This window comes from Crinia signifera, chromosome 5 (assembly GCF_055691185.1).
Source record: "Crinia signifera chromosome 5, ASM5569118v1, whole genome shotgun sequence".
NCBI classification, from domain to species: domain Eukaryota; kingdom Metazoa; phylum Chordata; class Amphibia; order Anura; family Myobatrachidae; genus Crinia; species Crinia signifera.
The window spans coordinates 280852859-280875627 of NC_139221.1; the positions used below are offsets into that span (position 1 = coordinate 280852859).

The 22769-nt window shown below is 41.0% G+C and overlaps 1 protein-coding gene across 4 annotated transcripts in view; it reads left to right on the forward strand.

Annotated features, from left to right (window-relative positions):
• The window catches only part of LOC146081123 (mitogen-activated protein kinase kinase kinase 3-like), a 155783-nt gene extending 136867 nt beyond the window's left edge, over nucleotides 1-18916 (forward strand). For all 4 annotated transcript variants that reach the window (XM_083189096.1, XM_083189094.1, XM_083189097.1 and 1 more), the window contains 7 exons: nucleotides 421-513; nucleotides 3005-3193; nucleotides 3756-3904; nucleotides 6157-6288; nucleotides 8219-8348; nucleotides 9667-9844; nucleotides 14875-18916. In XM_083189096.1, the coding sequence (XP_083045222.1) occupies nucleotides 421-513; nucleotides 3005-3193; nucleotides 3756-3904; nucleotides 6157-6288; nucleotides 8219-8348; nucleotides 9667-9844; nucleotides 14875-15103 (1100 nt within the window). In that variant the 3' untranslated portion in view covers nucleotides 15104-18916. The remainder of the gene's footprint in view (nucleotides 1-420; nucleotides 514-3004; nucleotides 3194-3755; nucleotides 3905-6156; nucleotides 6289-8218; nucleotides 8349-9666; nucleotides 9845-14874) is intronic.
• The last annotated feature ends 3853 nt before the right edge of the window (nucleotides 18917-22769 follow it).

Below are 22769 nucleotides of genomic sequence, written 5' to 3' on the forward strand. Positions count from 1 at the left end.
AATACTGACTGCTTTATTTTTACACGGCAATATAGATCTCACTTTGAAGTAAAACCCCACCCAAATCTAATTCTCTCTGCACATGTTACATCTGCCCCACCTGGAGTGCACATTGTTTTGCCCATTTGAGAAGAAATTTGCCTTGTGAGTGAACCAGAATAAGGGCCAATAAGTAAATAAAAGTCTAGAATCACAATTTCCTTTTTTAAACCCATATAATTAAACTAAAGTCTATGCATCAACCATACGTTTAAAATGTCTGTTTCTTATCATGTAAATATGTTATTCCTGACGCTACTGTGCATTTTGCACTGATTTGCCCTCTGTACCCAGGCTCTGGGCCTTTTCACAAATAAACTCACTCTACGGAGTCAGACCATAAACCAGATCTATCCAATAAAAATACTGTATTCCTTTCAGCCTTTGAAATTCCTATGTGTGAGCGGTTTGGTAAAGGAGGAACGTTTCCCAGACAATATCATCTTTCCCACAGCCGGAAGGCGTACACTGATGGTGAGTAGGTTGGCAGGTATTGTGGTAACTGAACATTATAATATATTCAGGCAAAGGGACATTATACTCACAGGAACTATAAAGCATTTTTTTTTAAATGATGGTGATCAACATGGATCTGGGTTTTTTTCTACAGGGAGTAAAGATCTAATATGCTAATTCCTTCACACAAGAAAGCCATTTGTAGGCTAGCACACACAAATGTATAAGCGTAACTAAGGTTTACATCAAGGACGTGACTTTCTCCATATCAAACTTCCTTTCAGCATGGGCCTGAGACTGGTGTTTGTCTGAGCTGGCAACTGATGATAACAGAGAGCAGCAGCTACATAGAACTATTTACACATTTCAAACATATTTGAAATATGTAAATAGCTCCATGAAATATGGATTTGTTCTGTTCATTTTTTTTTTAAGGAACAATCCTAAAGGTTGTCTGTGCAACCAACATTGCTCAGATGTGGGTGAATGTGTTTTTTTTTTTTTTATGCAATAATTTTTATTGAAATTTTGTAAAGAGTACATTTAAACAAGGAAATAAAAGCAAAACAGAAAAGAACAGAAATCTAAATAAAACACCTATTTAGATCATACAGAGCCTCTCGTGGTGTCTTTGTATACAGTTCGTAGTGAAAACAGATCAGAATAAGTTTATACAATATATGAATACCTAACTTATTAACAAGGTATACAGTAAAATCAATATAAGAAGAAAGATTGGAGAATTGTGGGGTGCATTCCAAAAATATACCTGGAAGATGTCCAACTGATAAATCACAATCCTAAAATGTAACTTTTATTTCTGTGGTTTTTTTTTTGTTTGTTTTTTTTTTTAAAGGGGGGGGGTGTGCTATTTAAAAAAAAAAAAACAGAAATAAAAGTTACATTTTAGGATTGTGATTTATCAGTTGGACGTCTTCCAGGTATATTTTTGGAGTGCACCCCACAATTCACCAATCTTTCTTCTTTGTCTTATATTGTGAATTCCCAATAGGAGAAGGGTAGCACCGTATCCTTACGAATATGATACAAAGAATTGTATAGTAAAAATCTACATAGTAGCACAAAAATAAATAAGGAAATAAAAATATAACCAATAGGAAGACATACAAAAAGAATTCTCAGTGCGGAATTAAAAAAACCCTTTCTCTAACAATTGCTTATACAGTAAAAGCATTCAGGACTGAAATCGGAGCAAAACGATAGGGTCGTTGGTTGACAATGGGCCATAGGGCTAAAGTTGGCCATACAAGCAGCTATACATCATGTATGGGGAATCTAGCCATCTAGACCATACCGCTAGAAATTTGTTACATGCTTTCCTGGCCAGGTACGTAAATTTCTCATGAGAAATAGTTGCGTTGGCCAATGACAACCAATATTGTGTGGTCGAGAAATTTTTAGCAAGCCAAGTTCTGGCGATACAGACCTTGGCCAGGGTGCAGAGATCAATTACATAGCGTCTAGGTGGTGCAGCCAAAGTCTCCTCATCCAAGGTAGCTATAAGACACACCGCAGGAGAGATAACATCTCTCGGGATGCCGGTATTTGTTATAATGGCAGTAACCTCCAACCAAAAATTAGCTATGTGGGGACACGACCATTGTAAATGCCAAAAGGAGCCATCTTGCGCACCACATTCAGGGCAATGCGGGGCAGAAATACTTCCCATACGGTACAGTTTGTCAGGCATATAGTATATTCTGTGGATAATAAAGAACTGGATCTGCCCCAAATAGAAATGACCTGTAGGTCAGACAGCTCAGGAAGACAAAGGGGGTTTGGTAGGGGAAAATCAGGGTCCTAGCCCCGGCCATTCATGAGAACATGGACCGATTTCAAGTGAATGTGGATTTTAATGGTTTTTGTAACTGACAATTAGATTTTTTTTTAATATAAAGTCCATTAACAAGTTTAAAGGGAGATAAGGGAGTGAGTAGGCTTTCACCCCATTGATAGGAGGAACTTTACTAAGATGGGAGTTCTACAGTATTTCACATGGGATGTTGCTATGGGTAACCAATCAGAATCGATTTCTTATTGATTTAGCACCTTCTAGAAGTTAATAGAAAGTATCTGATTGGTTGCCCATAGCAACATCCCATCTGAAATAGAACTCCCATCTTAGTAAATTTCCCCCATAGTCTATTCAAAGAATACCCCACAGACACTTACACTGGTTCATGCCCCTTTGCTGATCACTCGCTACACCATATAAATCAAAGGCAGTATAAGAGGTAATACTCATTGATTTTCAGTCACTTAGTTAAGGTACATCCCTATATAATGCAACTGTTAGCCCTCCCTTTATACATAACACCCTGGAGTTTGCTAGATTTTGGTGTTTGGGAATAAGAACAGGATTGCTGCTATTTAATTACCGCTAAGCAAGCTAACGGAATAAGAAAACCCTGATATACTGTATTGAGTTTTACATAGAAAGGTCCCGTGTGGCTGGCATTATAGCTTGTGTTCCTCTTGTTTAATAAAGGTCGACAGACGTTTCCGAGAAGTTACGTTCCTCCTGAAAATCTGTTCCAGCTTGGTCCCAGTAGCAGAACGAGAAGCGTTAACGGGGACAGCACCATGCAATTTGAGGAGTATAGAAAGACGAGATGGAGCAGCTCAGAGCAGAGCTTCCCGTTCTCACACTCATCACCGACTGACCACTGCACTACGTGTAAGTGCTGGGCCCGCTGATGGCTGAAATAGTTCCCATTTCCTTTAGATATGTTGTATACAGATTTATGAAGTGAAACTGTGCACATGGTTACAGTGAAGCTACCAATTCTGCTCAGTGTGATTTTTACCATCAGGGGATACGTAATACAAGCTGAGAATATCAGGATTTATGGCATCTTTTAGTTTGTGCCTCTTCCATATTGTTGTTGATGGATGAGCAGAGGAGAGCAACTATGGGTAGAGCAGGTTTAGGGCACAAACTTGCATATTTTCCTCTGTTGTGCCTGGTGCTTTGGTAATTGACCATTCATACTGTACCAGTAGCTCTCCATAGACAAATGCATTCATATTCAATATTCAGATATTTTCCTAGCCTTATTAAGTTATCTCATATTGAACTTATGAAACATTGGGTGTATAGTGTACTCTGGCTTCCTTCATTCTAGAACCTATTGATAATCTTTCACTTTAGAAGAATTATATCTCTCCTGGATCCCCGTACAAGTCTCTAAAATGATGAAACCTGGTGATCAACTGCATGTTATTCTTCTTTCCTGTAGCCCCACAGGCTCCGGAGAACTGGAGGCTGGGTAAGATGCTTGGAAGGGGAGCGTTTGGCGAAGTCTTCCTATGTTATGATGTGGACACTGGTAGAGAACTGGCAGTAAAGCAGGTGCCATTTGATCCAGACAGTCAAGAAACGAGCAAGGTGAGAAAACCCACTTTATGTACATGATGTTCCATTGTAGATTAACAGAATGGTTCTTCCTATTCTCTTTAACATTGCAGTCCCTTGCTTTACTTGGTGCTACCTATATTCTACATATCATTGTAGTCCCCTGCTTTACATGGTGCTACACCTATTCTGCTTATAACTGTGGTCCCCTGCTTTTCATGGTAGTACATACCGCTATTCTGCTTACTAAAGTGGTTCCTGCTTTACATGTCGGCATTACTGTTTTGCTTACCAAGTCTGCCCCCTTCTTTAAAAGGTGGCATCCCTGCACTGCTTATCATATTGGTCCTCTGCTTTACATGGTGCTACCATCTATTCTGCTTACCATTGTGCCCCCTGATTAACCTTTCAGTACCTATGTTACCAAATCTGTCCCCTTCTTTACATGATGGTACATTTATTCTGCTAACCATTGTATTCCCCTGATTTACATGGTACTACTATGCTGCTTACCATAATGGTCCCTGCTTTACATGGTACTATCTCTATGTTGCTTACGATAGTGGTCCCTGCTTTACATGGTACTATCTCTATGCCGCTTACCATAGTGGTCCCTGCTTTACATGGTACTATCTCTATGCTGCTTACCATAGTGGTCCCTGCTTTACATGGTACGACCTCTATGTTGCTTACCATAGTGGTCCCTGCTTTACATGGTTCTACCTATATGCTGCTTACCATAGTGGTCCCTGCTTTACATGTTACTACCTCTATGCTGCTTACCATAATGGTCCCGGCTTTACATGGTACTACCTCTATGCTGCTTACCGTAGTGGTCCCTGCTTTACATGGTACGACCTCTATGCTGCTTACCATAGTAGTCCCTGCTTTACATGGTACTACCTATATGCTGCTTACCATAGTGGTCCCTGCTTTACATGTTACTACCTCTATGCTGCTTACCATAATGGTCCCGGCTTTACATGGTACTACCTCTATGCTGCTTACCGTAGTGGTCCCTGCTTTACATGGTACGACCTCTATGCTGCTTACCATAGTGGTCCCTGCTTTACTTGTTACTACCTCTATGCTGCTTACTATAGTGGTCCCTGCTTTACATGGTACGACCTCTATGTTGCTTACCATAGTGGTCCCTGCTTTACATGTTACTACCTCTATGCTGCTTACCATAGTGGTCCCTGCTTTACATGTTACTACCTCTATGCTGCTTACCATAGTAGTCCCTGCTTTACATGGTACTACCTCTATGCTGCTTACCGTAGTGGTCCCTGCTTTACATGGTACGACCTCTATGCTGCTTACCATAGTGGTCCCTGCTTTACTTGTTACTACCTCTATGCTGCTTACCATAGTGGTCCCTGCTTTACATGGTACTACCTCTATGCTGCTTACCATAGTGGTCCTTGCTTTACATGGAACTACCTCTATGCTGCTTACCATAGTGGTCCCTGCTTTACATGTTACTACCTCTATGCTGCTTACCATAGTGGTCCCTGCTTTACATGTTACTACCTCTATGCTGCTTACCATAGTGGTCCCTGCTTTACATGGTACTACCTCTATGCCGCTTACCATAGTGGTCCCTGCTTTACATGTTACTACCACTATGCCGCTTACCATAGTGGTCCCTGCTTTACATGTTACTACCTCTATGCTGCTTACCATAGTGGTCCCTGCTTTACATGTTACTACCTCTATTCTGCTTACAATAGTGGTCCCTGCTTTACATGTTACTACCTCTATGCTGCTTACCATAGTGGTCCCTGCTTTACATGGTACTACCTCTATGTTGCTTACCATAGTGGTCCCTGCTTTACATGTTACTACCTCTATGCTGCTTACCATAGTGGTCCCTGCTTTACATGGTAATACCTCTATGCTGCTTACCATAGTGGTCCCTGCTTTACATGGTACTACCTCTATGCTGCTTACCGTAGTGGTCCCTGCTTTACATGGTACTACCTCTATGCTGCTTACCATAGTGGTCCCTGCTTTACATGGTAAAATGTTAGTATGAAAGGCGAGGTATACAAAGCATTTGAGCTAAAAATTGACAAGTGTCTCCTACCTACTAAATCTTTTATTAACCAGGTCTGTTGCCCACCCATGAAATAGTTTGTAGTGGACCCCTAAAGTGACTAAATGTGTATTTCAGAAACTTTATTTTGTCATTTAGTAAAAAATTCCACAACAGCTCACAGTTTGCTGTAGAAGGTATTGGGCTGTTGGGATCATTACGAGAACATCTTGTGTTTTGGTTGCAGGAGGTGAATGCTCTAGAATGTGAGATCCAGCTGCTGAAAATTCACAGACATGAAAGAATAGTTCAGTATTATGGCTGCTTACGGGACCCCACAGACAAGAAGCTCTCCATCTTTGTGGAATACATGCCAGGGGTGAGCAGGAAATTCCGTGTATAGAGAAGCACGCACTGGTACTGATTACAGCGAGATGTTTGCAGGGTTACTGAAACATAACATCTAGGAATGGAAAAACTCTGCATCCAATTAGGCACACGTGTGTTTGTAGCCATGTGATATTCACTTTGGCGAAGCCCATATATGGATATCTAAGGGATGTGGGGTGTAATCCTTGGCTCTGGTGGCTGGAGAGCCTTTCTCATTCAAATTTTGTTTCTTTTTTTATTTACATTTTTATTTTTTTATATATAGCGCAGTATATTCCGTTGCGCTTTTACAATTGGAAACAACAGTGATAAAACAAACTGGGTAGTAACAGACCGATAAAGAGAAAAGAGGGCCCTGCTCGCAATCTTACAATCCAGAATATTGCTGAAGTACATTACCCAGCATGCTAAAGTTTGTAGCTTTATGCAAAGGGAATGAAAAAGTGGAAGGCAACATATGTATTTTATCTATAGAACAATGTATCAGTGCAGTATTCTGTGTCAACAATGTACATACAATGTGTCCTCATACAAAGCTGTTGTTGCAACATTTGTAGCACTTTGTGTACAGACTCAGAGACTAAAGGTGCCCATACACGGTACGACGTGATGCAATGTAGTCCAAAACGCATCCAATTATTGTACCATGTATGGGCACCTTTTAGTCGCACACATATATTAATCAGCACAGTCTAATGGTGCATCTTAACTACGCAGACATATATGAAGCTGCAAATCTCTTCAGATTTCCCTTGAACTCTCCCAGGAATTCGATCTGACCCTTTGCTAATTTTTCACTTTTTTCACTTCAGGTACATCTGATCAATTCTATGTTAAACCCCTGACAGCTTCAGATCAGATGGATCTTTGGTGCAGCACGTAAAAGATTTTTTTGTCAGCTGGATTTGAGACTCAGCCGCTCATCTGATTTGAGGAAGCTCAAATTTGGCCTTTTTTTCTTCAGATCGGTCTGTCAGGTTGTTCTGAATCTGAAGAAAACAGGCCAAATCTGACTAGTCGATGGGGGCCTTTAAGGTGCCCACAAACTAGAACGATTTTTTTGCCGACTGATCAGCCGGTTTTTACCACAAAATAGGTCACAAATCAGCCGATCTTAATCGGATGCGCGCTCCAGCGGATCTTTTGCTAAATCTTTTCATCTTACATGCTGCATGAAAGATCAGAAGATTTAGAAAAAGATTCCTAGGAATGCACATGGGATCTTAGGAGAAGTCTTCGGTGAACATGTGCACTCCAGGACGGAGAAAAGATTTCAAGGCTAATTTATGCGCAGATCTTTCTAGTGTGTGGGCACCTTTCCCAACATTTTTCAGTAAGGAAAAAAAGACACTCAACATTAGCAGAGGAACCTGGCAGCTCACTCCTGCAAGGCATCTTGGGCTACACGGCGTATTGAAGCTAGATGTATGATGTATATAACACATTTCATAGAAGCCTTAAATTGTATTTGAAAACATTTTGGGAAATATCATGGGGGGGGGGATAAACTGTGTTTTTTGCTACTGATGTTTTGTCAGAGCTGATTGGATACCCCCCTTTAAGTGCGATGGGGGGAGGGCAAATATTATAATTTGGCAGATATTATTATGTGGAATTTGATAGGGTGAGGGGGGCTGGACAAGTCAGAGGAAACCCAGGAATACACTGGGAGAATATAAAAACTACTCAGTTTGGACCGTAGTGGGAATTGTACCCAAGAACTCAGTGCTTTGAAGCAGTAATTATAATGTCAATGATGGCCAACTAAGAGTGACATTATTAGACGCAAACACAATCCACAGGCAAAGCCAGATCTTAAATATATGTATTGTGTGATTCATTGCTATCTCTGTGCTCTGTGGTTTAAGGCACTCTCATATTCCCTGATACAGGTCTTCCATTTCATATATTTTATATAGGGTTCAATCAAGGATCAGCTGAAATCGTATGGGGCACTCACAGAGAATGTTACCAGGCGGTACACAAGACAAATCCTACAAGGGGTGTCCTACTTACATAGCAATATGATCGTGCACAGGGACATTAAAGGTGAGTATGTGGGAGGCTGACGGGTGTATCAGTCTGGATTCTGCAGAACTGTGTTCATGATAATCCTATTGCTGATTGATAGGCAACAGATACAATGTCAATATTAATACCGTTCTATAAATAACTGTATTTTAAAAGTAATAATATAACAAACTAATATAAATAAAACAAAATCAAATAATATACACAATTTTATATATACATAGAAAACAGCACTAAGAAGACAAAATTAACATTAACAAAGGACACCGCTGTGCTGCTGAAGAGACTCCATTTTTAATGTTTAGTTTGAGTGAAACAATCTGCAGCTGTCTCAGGTAGTTAAATAAAATTAACAAAAAGAGAAAAAAAGAAGCTCACCTTATTTTTACTATCTATCCAAATGTTGGAAAATATTCACAGATTTACCTCAAGTAGTGGTATATTTATTGCAGAATATGGATTCAATTTACCACATATTTTCTGGCCCGCTCTGCTTGCACCTTTGGAGCATACTCCAGATGAGGGCAATGTATCTGGAACCCCAACATTCCAGAGATGTGGCCAATCCATTTAATTACATTCTTTACAATCTATAAATTAATTTTAGGGGTGAAAGTCTGTCACAAAATAGTGCACGGACATCATTTAGTTACACAGGTCTCTAGGAACTATTCAGAGACAGAGAGCCAGATGTATCAAGCTTCAAAAGTGATAAAATGGAGAGTTATAAACAGCCAGCCAATCAGCTCCTACCTGTCACGGTCGACACCTGAGATAGGTCGACAGTCAAATTTCCAATTCCTTAATAATACAGAACGTTAGGGTCACATCTCAAAAATGTTGGGGGGCATAATGATAATTTGTTACTATAACAGTAATGCCAAGTCAGGACAACAGGTAGAGTGCACTTTCCTTGTTAGATCTGTATACTCCAACATATTGTCTGACGTGATTCAGGGGAATCTGCAAGATTCTGTTTAACATTGTGGGACAGTGATCGTTCATTGCTAGTACTTATACAAGAATGATTCAGGGGACAAGACGATCGAGTGATGCCATTTTTAGATCACAATCTGGTAGCAGTGCACAGAAGAAGAAGAAGAAGAAAACAATATCATTGAGATACGAGAACTTATTGCAGACAAGAAATGACAGCAATCACAGGAAGGCTGAGTTTGTGAGATAAAACTCTGGCTCGTTGAGCTCCGCTGAACTATGGCATATTGCCTGGCTGTTTCCTGGATTTGCAAAGCGAGTACTTATATATAACAATGGCAAGAGACTGGATTATCTTCTGAACAAATTGTTTTACAGATGTTTTATCCATTGTGTGCAGGTGCCAACATTTTGAGAGACTCAGCTGGAAATGTAAAACTTGGTGACTTTGGGGCCAGCAAACGAATCCAAACCATCTGTATGTCTGGGACCGGAATTAAATCTGTGACAGGGACCCCATACTGGATGAGTCCAGAGGTGATCAGCGGGGAAGGATACGGAAGGAAGGCGGATGTGTGGTAGGTACTGCAGAAAATTCCTGCTGAGAGATTTACTTGATTGATGTGAAATTCAGTCCCATAAATATGAAGAAACAACCAGTGAAATAGTCTGTCAACCTGAGGTGTAAAACATAGCAAAACAATTGACAAGTAACAAAAATATATACTGTATATAGTTTGGTGAGTAATGTCAGAAATAGTGTATACAATAAAAAAAACTAATGACGCTACATTTCCATACCCTCCAACATTTCCAACAGGAAAATCGGTACAGGGGTGTGTGGCTATAGACAGAGGGGCGTGGTCATAGGTAAAGGGGGCGTGGCCTCAACTGTTCCATTACATATCATACCAATTTCTTTAAGTGTCAGTCACAGTCCCGCCAGCTGCGCAGGATCTTGCAGGAAGATTGCCCGCTGTAAGTCCCTGCCGCCGCCGCGTTCCCCATGCTGTTGGACATTTGGCCGCCCGCTGGTGACGTCACGCCGCCCACTCTTTCAACCCAGCGGCGGCTTGGTCACACACTACAGTACACTGTGACTTGTCTCGTCTCCCCCAACAGCACAGCAGTCTCCACCTGAGCAGGGGGAGGCGAGGCTGCTATGTATGTACCTTCGTCGTGCCACCCTGGGAGATGTAGTTTTGGCCGGCGGCTCCCCCACGCTCCCTGGGGAGCAGTCGGCAGTGTTATAAACTACATCTCCCAGAGTCCCTCAGTCAGCCTGAGCTGATGTTTAAAAAAACGGTGCAATCGGTACAGTTTATTTTAGCCGGTACAGACCGTTAAAAAACGGTACTGTACCGGCTAAAACGGTACAGTTGGAGGGTATGCATTTCTCGCTCCGTGCACTGTGCACAGAAAGAATTTGGGCACGCTCATAAAAAAAAAAAAATGTTTGTCAATGTTTTTGTTCAATACTTGAGCTGCACTACACTGACATTGTGAAACCAGGAATGTATTTATAAATGAAGGGAGCACATGTGCAAGATGGTTCGGGCTACAGTATATTGGAAAAATGGTGTCTGTGCATGCACAGTAAATATCAATGACTCTTTCCTATCTTCTGCATGTGTGGCACTTTATTTTATTTTTTTTACTTCTGCACAGTCTTGTCGTTTTCTGAGGTGCTGAGTGTGTGTGTGTGTGTGTGTGTGTGTGACCCCTTAATTCTGCTCCTATTCTAGAAATGCCACTATGGGAAATGGTGATGCGTTAGCCTCCCTTTGCCACTCTATAAAACGTGCAGAAACCTGGTTGTGCCCAGAGGATATGCCAGGAGCCATTTCCTTCGCTTCATGACACCTTGGTCACAGCCATATAGCAGCGACTTTGTTCCTAGACAGGAAATTGCATGACATAAGAAGGACTTCCTCCAACAAACAGTAGTATTAGGTCAAGCCTGTAGTGGCATGTATTTGGGGTGGGGAACAGAACAATATACTAGTGTGTGTATCTATATATCTAATTATTTGTCTATGCATTGTCTACTTTAAAATGTGGCAATAAAGCTTTCACATACTTTCACACTTATTTCATTGTCCTAATAAAAGCTATCCATATATTTCCCAAGAAAAACAATACAAAACTCACATTACTAGGCAATAATATGGACACCTGCCATCAGGGGCGGATCCAGGATAAAATGACAGGGGGGGCACCATGATAAAAGAGGGTTTAGGTGGGGGAGGGCCAGTGTTAGTGGTGCCAGTGTACATGCTAAGAGAGCAGCAGAGAGAGGGTGGGAATGGGATTAAAAATAGGCCCTGGCATTTAAAGTACGCAGGCCCACCATGGAAACAAAAGTGAAGGATGTAGTTGTGCGCGCGCCGATGGCGCCCTCTGGAAAAGGGGGTGAGGCCACACAACAGGGGGCATGTCCTTGAGTGTAGTGTACAACACCATATACAACTTCTACACATTATGCAACAAAATACTAGACCCCATTATACTTGCCCCTTACACATGATGCCAAATAGAATGAGCCAAAATTCACATAATGCCACACGGATTGTGTCAAAATTCACATAATGCCACACGGATTGAGCCAAAATTTACATAATAACACACGGATTGAGCCAAAATTCACATAATGCCAAATGGATTGAGCCAAAATTCACATAATGCCACATGGATTGTGTAAAAATTCACATAATGCCACATGGATTGTGTCATATTTCACATAATGCCACACGGATTGAGCCAAAATTCACATAATGCCAAATGGATTCAGCCAAAATTCACATAATGCCACATGGATTGTGTCAAAATTCACATAATGCCACATGGATTGTGTCAAAATTAACATAATGCCAAATGGATTGAGCCAAAATTCACATAATGCCTCACGGATTGAGCCAAATTCATAAGATGCCATAAGGATTGAGCCAAAATTCACATAATGCCACATGGATTGAGCCAAAATTCACATAATGCCACATGGATTGAGCCAGAATTCACATAATGCCACACGGATTGAGACAAAATTCACAATACGCTTCATAAACAGGGACATTGTCCACCAAAGGCGCGCATTACACATTTACACCATAATGTCCATTGCACGTTAAGTTACACGGCATGATGTCCATTATGTATTATGCCAAACACCATAATGCCTGTTAAAAATTATGCTACATACAGTAAGTGCTACTTATCTACATGCTCATTGCCAAGGGTTCCATGCTCATTGCCAGAGGTTCCATGCTCGTTGCCATGTGGGATTACATGCTCATTGCCAATGGGGAATACATGCTCATGGTAAATGGGGGACAGCCCCCGCCAGGCAGAAGTGATAGCCACTGACAGTGGCAGAGCCTGACTGTATTCCGAGCACTGCAGGTCCCAGATATTTGAAATAATACCCATTTCACACCAGAAAATGCATTCCCAGGTTGGCCCCTTTTACACCAGCCTAGTCCCTGCATTTTCTGGTGTGAGGGGGAGAGAAAACCACCCCTCCCCCCCTTTAACCAGTTATCTCATTTAACCGGCTATATCTTTGGAAATAACTGACCCATTTACATGAGACAAGTATAATATTGAAGAACTTTTGAGTGGGCTTTGAATGATTTTGGTCCAGTAAAACTGGAACGTTTGGTTCCAGAGTAATCTGCCCTCAAAGAACATGAACAGCCATGAAATTACATTTCAAAAATAAAAAAATCGATTTACACGCTATATCTCTGGAACCGATTGACCGATGTGGACCATCCTGGTACCATATTGAAGGACCAGCGATTTGGAATTGAATAACATCAATCACAAGCTCCTGTGATGCCAGGGGGGCAACTGGCAGCTGTCGGAACCAGGTGGGGGTCGGAATTGAGGGGTCCCATATTATCCTATGGGGAAAAACTGTTACAGATTTGCCAGGCGATATCTCCGGTTCCCGGGGGGCTAGAGACATGGGGCTGGGCTCGTTGGAAAGCTCTGGTCCTCATCTACAAAATGAATGACAGGGGGGCACGTGCCCGGGTGCCCCCCCCCTGAATCCGCCACTGCCTGCCATACGAGATGCGGTCAATCGGACATCCGTAATTAGGTAGACAGTCAATAGGGGGACCACTATTGGTCGACAGACAAAAATCGTCACAAGGTCAAAAAGTTCACACAAGCAATAGGTCGACATGGAACCAGTCAACATGAGTTTTTCATGCCCCCCCCCCCCCCCCCAGGTGGTTTTTCATAGTCCACTAAAAAACATGAGAACCGCATGCCGACCATTTTCATGTTGATCTTTTCCGTGTCAACCGATTGCTTGTGTTGGCATAATGCATGTGTCGATCTTTTGCCTTTCGACTAATAGTGGTTGACCTATTGACTGTCAACCCTATGACCCATACCCCCACCAAACATAAATTATTGGCCTAGACACAAAGGTGAGAAAAAGTTTCCAATCATGAAGTGGTAAAGTGGAAGATCACTTATCTGGGTTTATGGGATCCGGTGGTTCCATTGACATCTGGTGTGCACTTGGCACTGCCATTGTGGGATGTTGGGGTACTGCCTTCTGTAAGGAGCAGGGAGCACAGTCATCAGACACTGGCCCTTATTCTGGTTCACTTGCAAAGGCAAATTCCTTCTGAAATGGACAAAACCACGTGCACTGCAGGGTGGAAGGGGGCAGATGTATCTTGTGTAGAAAGATTTAGATTTGGGTGGGGTTTTACTTCAAAGTGAGATCTATATTGCAGTGTAAAATTAAAGCAGTTAGTATTTTCCCTGCACAGAAACAAAATAACTCACCCAAATCTAACTCTCTCTGCACATGTTACATCTGCCCCCCTGCAGTGCACATGGTTTTATCCATTCGAGAAGGAATTTGCCTTGTGAGTGAATCAGTATAAGGGCCACTGTTCTGGTTACGTAAAGGCACAGACTGTATGCTTCCAGTAAGCACCCAGTGGGATCTACCTTCTGAGGTCAGGCTAAGCTTTGGTTATGAAAGTCCCTGTATCCTTTAATCGCCTGTCCTCCCTGCAGCCTGTAGGCAAGGAAAAAACTCCCAATTTCCCTCGCTCGTAGCCTACAGAGATGGAGAAACCATATTACAGCGGTGTCAAACTCACAGGCCAACACCAACAGCATGCCCTGCCACAGATTTTATATAATGGATTGCTAAAACTGTGGCAGGGCATGCTGGGATGTGTAGTTCCATAACAGCTGGACATGAGTTTGACACCACTGCCATAACACTATTCCTGCCTTATCATTATTATTGAGTTTTATATAGCACCAACATTACACACTGCATTTTACAGGCACATTTTTGCTTTCCTCTGTACTTTGTGCACATAAATAAAGAAAATATTTGGCGTTTCCGGGCTTTAACATTAACATCTGTAACTGATCAGCTAGACGTCTTCCTCATCCTAAACTGGGAAGAGAGAGCATTAGTATAAATACTTAAATTATGTTTTGTGGCTGAAAATGGTTATTTTTTTTCATTTATAAGGAACATACCAATTCTGTGAGTCATACTGTAAGTGATCCTGTCAATGGAATGATTCAAACTAATGGTCTTCCTCTTCTCCTGTTCATATTGAAGGAGTGTGGCATGCACGGTAGTGGAAATGCTCACAGAGAAACCACCGTGGGCGGAGTATGAAGCCATGGCTGCCATTTTCAAAATTGCTACTCAGCCAACCAAGCCCCGGCTCCCAGACAGTGTTTCCGACTCCTGTAGAGACTTCATGAAACAAATATTTGTGGAAGAGAAAAGGAGGCCTACAGCCGAGGAACTTTTAAGGCATTCTTTTGTTAGTCATAGTATTTAATTATTTCCTGTCACTGAAAAAATGTAAACCGAATGAAGGATTCTAACATGCAGAAAGAGGAGCCCTCAGATACATCTGTCTTCCTACTGATCGCAGTCCTCCAGGTGCCACAGAGATGATACTGGGAAAACATCCTGTTAGACCAGCCTGGGGTTTGGTGGACACTACTGGAAGAGAATGTATTGCATAATGAACGTTTTGTAAGAGGTCTATAGTATATATATTCCAAACTAGAAGGAAGGTCAAGGGTCACCAGACAGATAACTTTAACTTACCAGCCATATGCTTTGATTTAAACTGTGAGTCTTATTCCCATTGAAACCATATTGGTGTCTTTAAAACAGTGATGAGCAACAGCTGTGTGTAAGAAGCTTCTGATGGGAACCACACTTTAGCTTGGAGGAAGGTGCATTACACAGCAGTTGCCTTGTTACCATTACTTTCTTATGTGAATGTACAGCTTTGTGCATTGTAACGGCTTCCGAGAGCTGCATGCGATTCTTAATGATGATGTCATTCACTGACGTCTGATTTTGGCCACTGCCAGCATGGGCCGTCTCTTACAACACCAAGCAGCGAATGGTGGGACCAGGGCTCACTGGGAGTGGTGTGCTGTGGTGGATTTTACTGGCCGGCTGCTGCCACAAGGTAAAATTCGCCACTACATGCCATTGTATGCCTAGACCTCTTTCTGTTTTAGGAATTATACAGAGTCCAATAGCTGATTGGCATTTAAATGGATTTCTTATGCTAGATTGCCATGCATCATGTCTACACGGATGACATGTCTACTTGATAGAATGTAAACCTAACCCAGCAGTCATGTGGCCATCACTTCCGTACCCTAACCCAAAACTTCCGAATTTTGAGAATATCAACATGTTGATCCATGTCAACATTGTGGTGTCAACATTAGGAATCTGACATGGCAACTGTTGACAGTGTGACTCAGTTATGTTTAAATGGTGTGCCTTAACCCACTCTATCAATGATTCTTAACTGTATTTGATGACAGTACTTTAGTACTGTGTTCTCCAAACTGTCTGTGTTACAGTTTTATGTGTCCATAATATATGTTCCATGATTTGGCTTCTCTGTGTTCTATTCACTCTCCATCACGGCTTTGATTCAAAAGGAAGGAGCATAACCAGTCTCATCTAGTGTGCACAATAGCATTGAAATCCAAGAACGTAAGTTTGCAGTCTAATCACCCTGTATACTACATGGCCACATGCATCTGCAGGCTGGCTGTTGCCTACCACTGACTTAAATGCATCAAACACTACAATATTAAGATGTTGATCTTCTACGTCATAAAGATTTGATAAACTTGTATCTAATGTGCCAAAGTTTGAAAATGCATATCAGGGAGATTGTGAAAGCAACGCCTATGTGTTGGTTGTACCACACCATCTGGGTGGCCAGTCATAAAATTAACTGAAGACTGTGCATTATTAAGATGCATCACTTATTATAGCATCTTAAATAATCCCTGTAACCCGTCCTTCCATGCAATTTGTCACACATTCCTCGTAATGCGGCACACGTTATTACGCGCAGACCCTGTAATGCAGTGCACAAAGTGTATAATGCAGTACATACGCCATACGCTCTCTCCAAGAGATCAGCACACTACCTTGTGCACAAATGACCTGTAATGCATTACACATCTTTGGACCATTAATGTATTGAAGAGTGGCAGCCATTTTCTTGTAGCACACATCTGCCTTAGGTCGGGATGCACTAAAGCAAAAATGCGGTAAAAACCCAGTTTTCGGGGGTTTCACCGCATTTTGGAATGCACTAAAGTCCGCTGCAGTGGGAATCACCAGCAAAAGCTGGCTTTACCCTGTAGAAGCCTATGGACTTCTCTTCTCAGTTCTGTTTGAGGGATCTGTCACGGATCTCTCCCAGCATACCCCACGACCAACGCCGTCAATCTGCACATGCACAGTGGGACTCCCAGGGCTCAGACCCTTAAGTCCAGCACAAGAGCTGCTTCGCAAAGGACTGCTCTTATCGGAAGAGCTGTCCTTTGTGTTAATAATTGCATATGTTAGTGCATATTGAGGTTACAAAGAGTCGTGACATCCTACCATCCCGCCCAGCTTTAGGAATGTTCCTAGACTCAGGGAGATCACCACTATTTCAGGGACTCTCACTGACATTCAGGGAGTCTGACTTGTATAATGTTGCTATGCATGGGTCATTGAGGCAGATGTATTAAGCCTTAACAAGAGATAAATGCAAGGGTGATAAAGAGAGATAAACATCCAGCCAATCATCTGCTAACTGCCATGTTACAGGCTGTGTTTGAAAAAAGTCAGTAAGGAGCTGATTGGCTGGACGTTTATCTCTCTTTGGGCGGGATGTATTAATATACATCGCCGCCCAGCCGCCGCGATGCTACCGCATATGTACTAACATATGCGGCTAGCATCAGGTTGTTGTGACGGAGACCCCCGCGATACCTGTAATGTGGTGTGCGGGGGTCTCGGTCACATCCCGGCGGCTGTCAGTGTCCCCCTGATGTCCTCCCGGCTGTGACACCTGCTGGAGGAGGAGGAGATCGATGGAGGACGGGAGGGGGGGGTCGCGCGGGCAGCGATAGAAGCCCATAGGCTTCTATAGGGTATCGCCACCCAGAGGGTGGCGATACCCTGCCCCGGCGGAGACGGGGCGGACGGGTAATGGCACATTGGAAAATGCGGTGAAACCCCTGTTTTACCGCATTTTCCCTTTAGTACATCCCGCCCCTTATCACACTTGCATTTATCTCTTGTTAAGGCTTAATACGTCTGCCCCAGTATATCCTATTTTGTTCTGTAAGAGTCCCCCCACACATACAACAAAATAATCCCATTCCAATATACTGAGCATTGCTATTAGCATGTTTCATTTCATGTAAGATATTGTTTAGTAAGAGCTACTATTTCTCCTTTATGGCACCAGCACCTTTATACTTCAGCAATGAAATAATAATTATAAAGTGGAAAATGTAACAGAGACGACCAATACCTATGTAAGCCTAGTTTTTCCTTAGAGACATGCAAAACATATATTTAAAGCTAAATAAAACACAATTTTGCAGTAGAGAATAGCACTGGACTAAGATTGGTAAATCAGTATATATTTGTACATGATAGATTAAATATATATTTGTATTTATGATGCACCATATAAACCTTTGTGTGCAACACTTGGGGCGAGATGTATTATTAAGCCTTGAAAAGTGAGATAGTGGAAAGTGATAATCTACCAGCCAATCAACTCCTAACTGGCATGCTATAGGAGAGCCACCGAGAGGGGGGGGCGGGTACTTTTACCTCTACCAGAGGCCATGCCCCTGGCTGTTAGCCACACCCCCTCCATTTCACCAGGCCCGGCCGACCTGTTGGCACCCCTGGCTACAGGCTGTGTTTGAAAAATGTCAGGAGCTGGTTGGCTGGTAGATAATTATTCTCCACTTAATTACTTTTGTAAGCTTTGTACATCTGGCCCTTAATGTTAAATTAGCTGATTTCTGCAATGTCTATTTCCATTATTCAAATTATTGTCTTTTAATAAACCAGAGTGACCAAAATCCGATGATAATAAAGTTCTCTTCACAGGACATGTTTTTCAGATTGTGAAACATTGCTTGCTATTGTAATATGATGTACTACAGTGCCTTGGAACTAGGAAATGCCTTATAAAAAGAAATTGGTGGTTACCATAGGGATTTGTAACAGTTTAATTGGTCTATGCAAACAGATACTTTCTATTTCATATTCTTTATATGTAAATTTATAAAACATTTATTTTCCTCTATCAGTCAGGGAATCCATTTATTTATATTACAGATGAATTTGTACTACATAATCACAAAGTGGAAATTGTATTAGAGAATATAGGGCCAAATGTAATAGGGTGAGAGTTTCAGAAAGTGAGAGATTTTTAAATCAGCAATCAATTACTTGGCAAAATCTACCTGGTTTTGCAGTGTAATTGATTGCTCCTTTAAAAAAAGGGGGTAAACTCTCCTAAAATCTCTCACTTTCTGAAACTCTCACCCTATTACATTTGGCCCCAAGTGTTCATTCTAGCACTCACCATCTTTGAAAACCCATGCAGTGCATCTTCCCTGCCTGGGATGTCGCTGTCTGCTGTAGTGCTTTCAGGCAGGGAAGAGGAACTGCATGGGTTTTCAAAGATGGATGCTAGAATGAACACTGTATAGATCTTGGTGGGTATGGTTCTCACAGAGGGGCTTATACTAAATTAGGAGCAAAGGACAAAACAAGTAACTTTGCATCTGAACAAACCATGTTTCAGTGCAAAGGGACCAAATACATTTATTTAATTTTGTATGCAGATTAAATACTGCCAGCTTTTGCACGAAGCCCGTGTTGAACTGTTTATTTTTATAGTACTGAATAATATAGATTTGATTTTGGATCCCCCCCCCCCCAATCTAAATCTCCGTGTCCATTTTAAATCTCCCCAACTCCAGCAGTGCAAAATGATTTCGCTCCCAGAGCTCAGATTGAGTTGAGGTAGTGTCGCATGTAAATCCTATCACTGCCGTAAGTGATAGGTTGATGTGCTTAGCGAACACCCCTCCCCTGTAATGAGTTTTGGAAGACATCACCTACAATATTTTCTGATCTAAATCATTTTTGTAATGAATATTGTGCCTTTTTAGATGGTAATGTAAGCATTCTGTCACAAGTTCAGCAGATTTAGGTGCTTATTCTAAAGTTTTTCAGATATTACCATCCACTCCTGTGGATGGCCATTATAATCACCTTCAGGGTTGCAATCAAAAATGGGGTCTGGGACTGCCAGAACAGGCAGGACCCCTCGCCCAGTCAACACAACAAACCCCACTCCCCCACAGTCCATGAGCTCCGATTGACTAGCAGCCAGGTGCAAATTCAAACTGTCACTCAAGGCAGGCTACAGTGCACTCCAATCCACACCACTGCCATGGAGCCCCATTTTTGTTCTGGCCCTGGCACTTGGGTCTCAGCAGTCACTCCCTGATGGCAGCCCTGCTGACCATAGCTGTAATACAACACAAATAGCATCAAATCTGGTAAAACAGAGGAGGTGGAGCAGAAAAGCTTAACTACAGTTTGTGAGTTTCCATGACATTCTAGGACAGTAGGCAAGTTTGCTTTAAGTAAATTTTTAGTAAAGCTTAAATTCTTCCAAGAAAAGCATCTGTGATTTATTATCGTGGCCCTAGTACCTAGTATTATCTTTTAGAGAGGCTCTTGTAAATCTCAGAAGCAGTTTTCTGACTTTTAATACATTTTTTTCTTTAATATATTTGTGTGGTATGGGCAGCCGGCAGTGATATTACCATGCGCAATGATTGTGGTAATAAAATACAACTCATTACATTAGTGCAGGTATTGGATAAATTTTGATTGGAACACGTCTCTCCTCACCTCTGAGATATTATCACCCTGCTGTCTGGTTGCATCAACTAGTCGCTGAATCGCTGCACCGTACGCCTGCAGAGAAGGTTACACACAATGGAAATACAATAGGATAAGACCATACTTCTCTGAATATCACACACAGGACAACCATACTAAGCAATATTACTGCACTCTTGTATCTTCGGGTACTCTGTTTTATTGGGAAATACAGATGTTTGTACCTCATATATTTAATGGAAGCCACTTAGATTTTAATATTTCCAAAGGAGGAAATAAACGTTATATTTTAGTTCTATTGAAATAGAATAGATAGTGGGATCAATGAACTCAAGAGTGAGAGCCCTATCACATATGCAGCAATGTGTATTTATTTATAAATGTGCCCTGTAAACAATACACATTAATTATAATGGGTAGACATTCCTGTGCTATAGCCAAAGCACATCTGACAATGCAATGTAAAATGCGGGTTTTTCAATTCTCATGCTTGTAAATGTAGGATTTTGGCACTGCTATGCTGGATTGTGATGTCACTATAAATATGTTCAAAGGCTTTTTCACAGGCTTATCCTGCATATTTAGAACACAGGAAGTGATGCGTCTGTGAGGAGCCGCTGACAGGACAAGTCCTCTGTAAACAAAAGAAAAAAAAACGTGAATGTATACATTACATGACCAATGAAATAACTTGCATTTAACTTGCATGTTTGATGATAACTGAGATAGCAATAGCGTATTTGTGATAATCCATTTCTGGCATCTTGAACATTATTGTGATCAGGAGTTATAAAGGGAGAATATGAACAAAAAAATAAGTTACATTTAATTCTATTTAACTACTGTGCAATGTCTGTTGTCATCACTGTTTTCATGTGTATGATTACAATTATCTAACAAAATAAAAGAAATATGGGACACAAAGGATGGATCATTATTGTATGCATTAATACAGTAAATGTCGTCTCCGCTTTTAGTCATATTACAACGGCAACCATTTTTTTAGAAATACTATCAAAGTATGTGCACAAGCAGAGCTGCGTATAAGGCAACTTAAAGAAAATACATTTTCAGGCATTGTCATGGTCACAGAGAGGATATTGTTAACTGGTAATTGTGACTATAGTAATTGAAGCCTCCTTCAACATGGCCACCATTTTTGTTTATGTTGTAAATCCGGAAGTGAGATCACAATTCAGCATTTTTAAATGTCAATTCTTGTTTATGTATTTCTATCCTTTTAATTTTGATTATTTTTTAAATAAAAGTGTATACATGTAAAAAAAGAACTTTGAAAAACAGTGTATTTTCCCATTTCATTTCTTCGTCTGCTTTATATATCACTGCCAGGTAATAATACTAAACTAAAGATTACCCACAGCGCACCCGTGGTTTAGACCTGAGAACTTCCGTAATACATTTATTTTTAATACACAAGATGTGTATTGAGAAGTAATCATCTTTGGCAGTACATTTTGTAAAGGCAGTAAAAAATATTTGAGGATTGGTAAGGGATGAAAATTAATGTAATTAGGAGGTGAGTACAAAGCAAGATATAAGAAGAGCTGGTAAAGTTCTATGGCTGTGAATTGAGGTTCTCCTGTTTTTCTTCTGTATCTTTTTTAAGGTACAGTCTTATATACATGTACATTTTTTTTTTTCTCAATAAACACAAACAAGATCCTGGTGCCTTAAGGTGTGTAATAGTAACGGTCTGGGAACTAGCAATCATGTACCTAGAAGAGACTCCTCTTGTAAAATCATACTTTCAAGACAAGTAGGTGGCACTTGTACAGAAATAATACTGTATAAATATCTAACCCTTTGAGTGCCAAAATCTTTGTGAGAGATGTCCAAAATATCCGCAAAAAATGCCAGCGTCGCTCACCTTTGTTATATAAATTCAAATAAGATATGTTGTTTTATAAAAAGATTATATATCCAATATAAGCTCCAGGTCATTAATGATGAACAAAAATGTTTTCTTGGCAATTTTCACAACAATTTTGTGAAATTCATTTGGCACTCAACAGGTTAATAAAGTTTATTGAATCTACACACATACAAAAATTACTCCTGGGAGTAAATTGTAAATTGCATAAACAAAATAGTCAATAATAGTCAAATATGGGGGTAATCAGAGTAAAAATAACATAGCTAAAAAATCTTCAAAAGTATGATGTCTATTATTTCTTTATGTAATATTATTAAAAATATAACCACTGTAGAGAGTCTCGCAA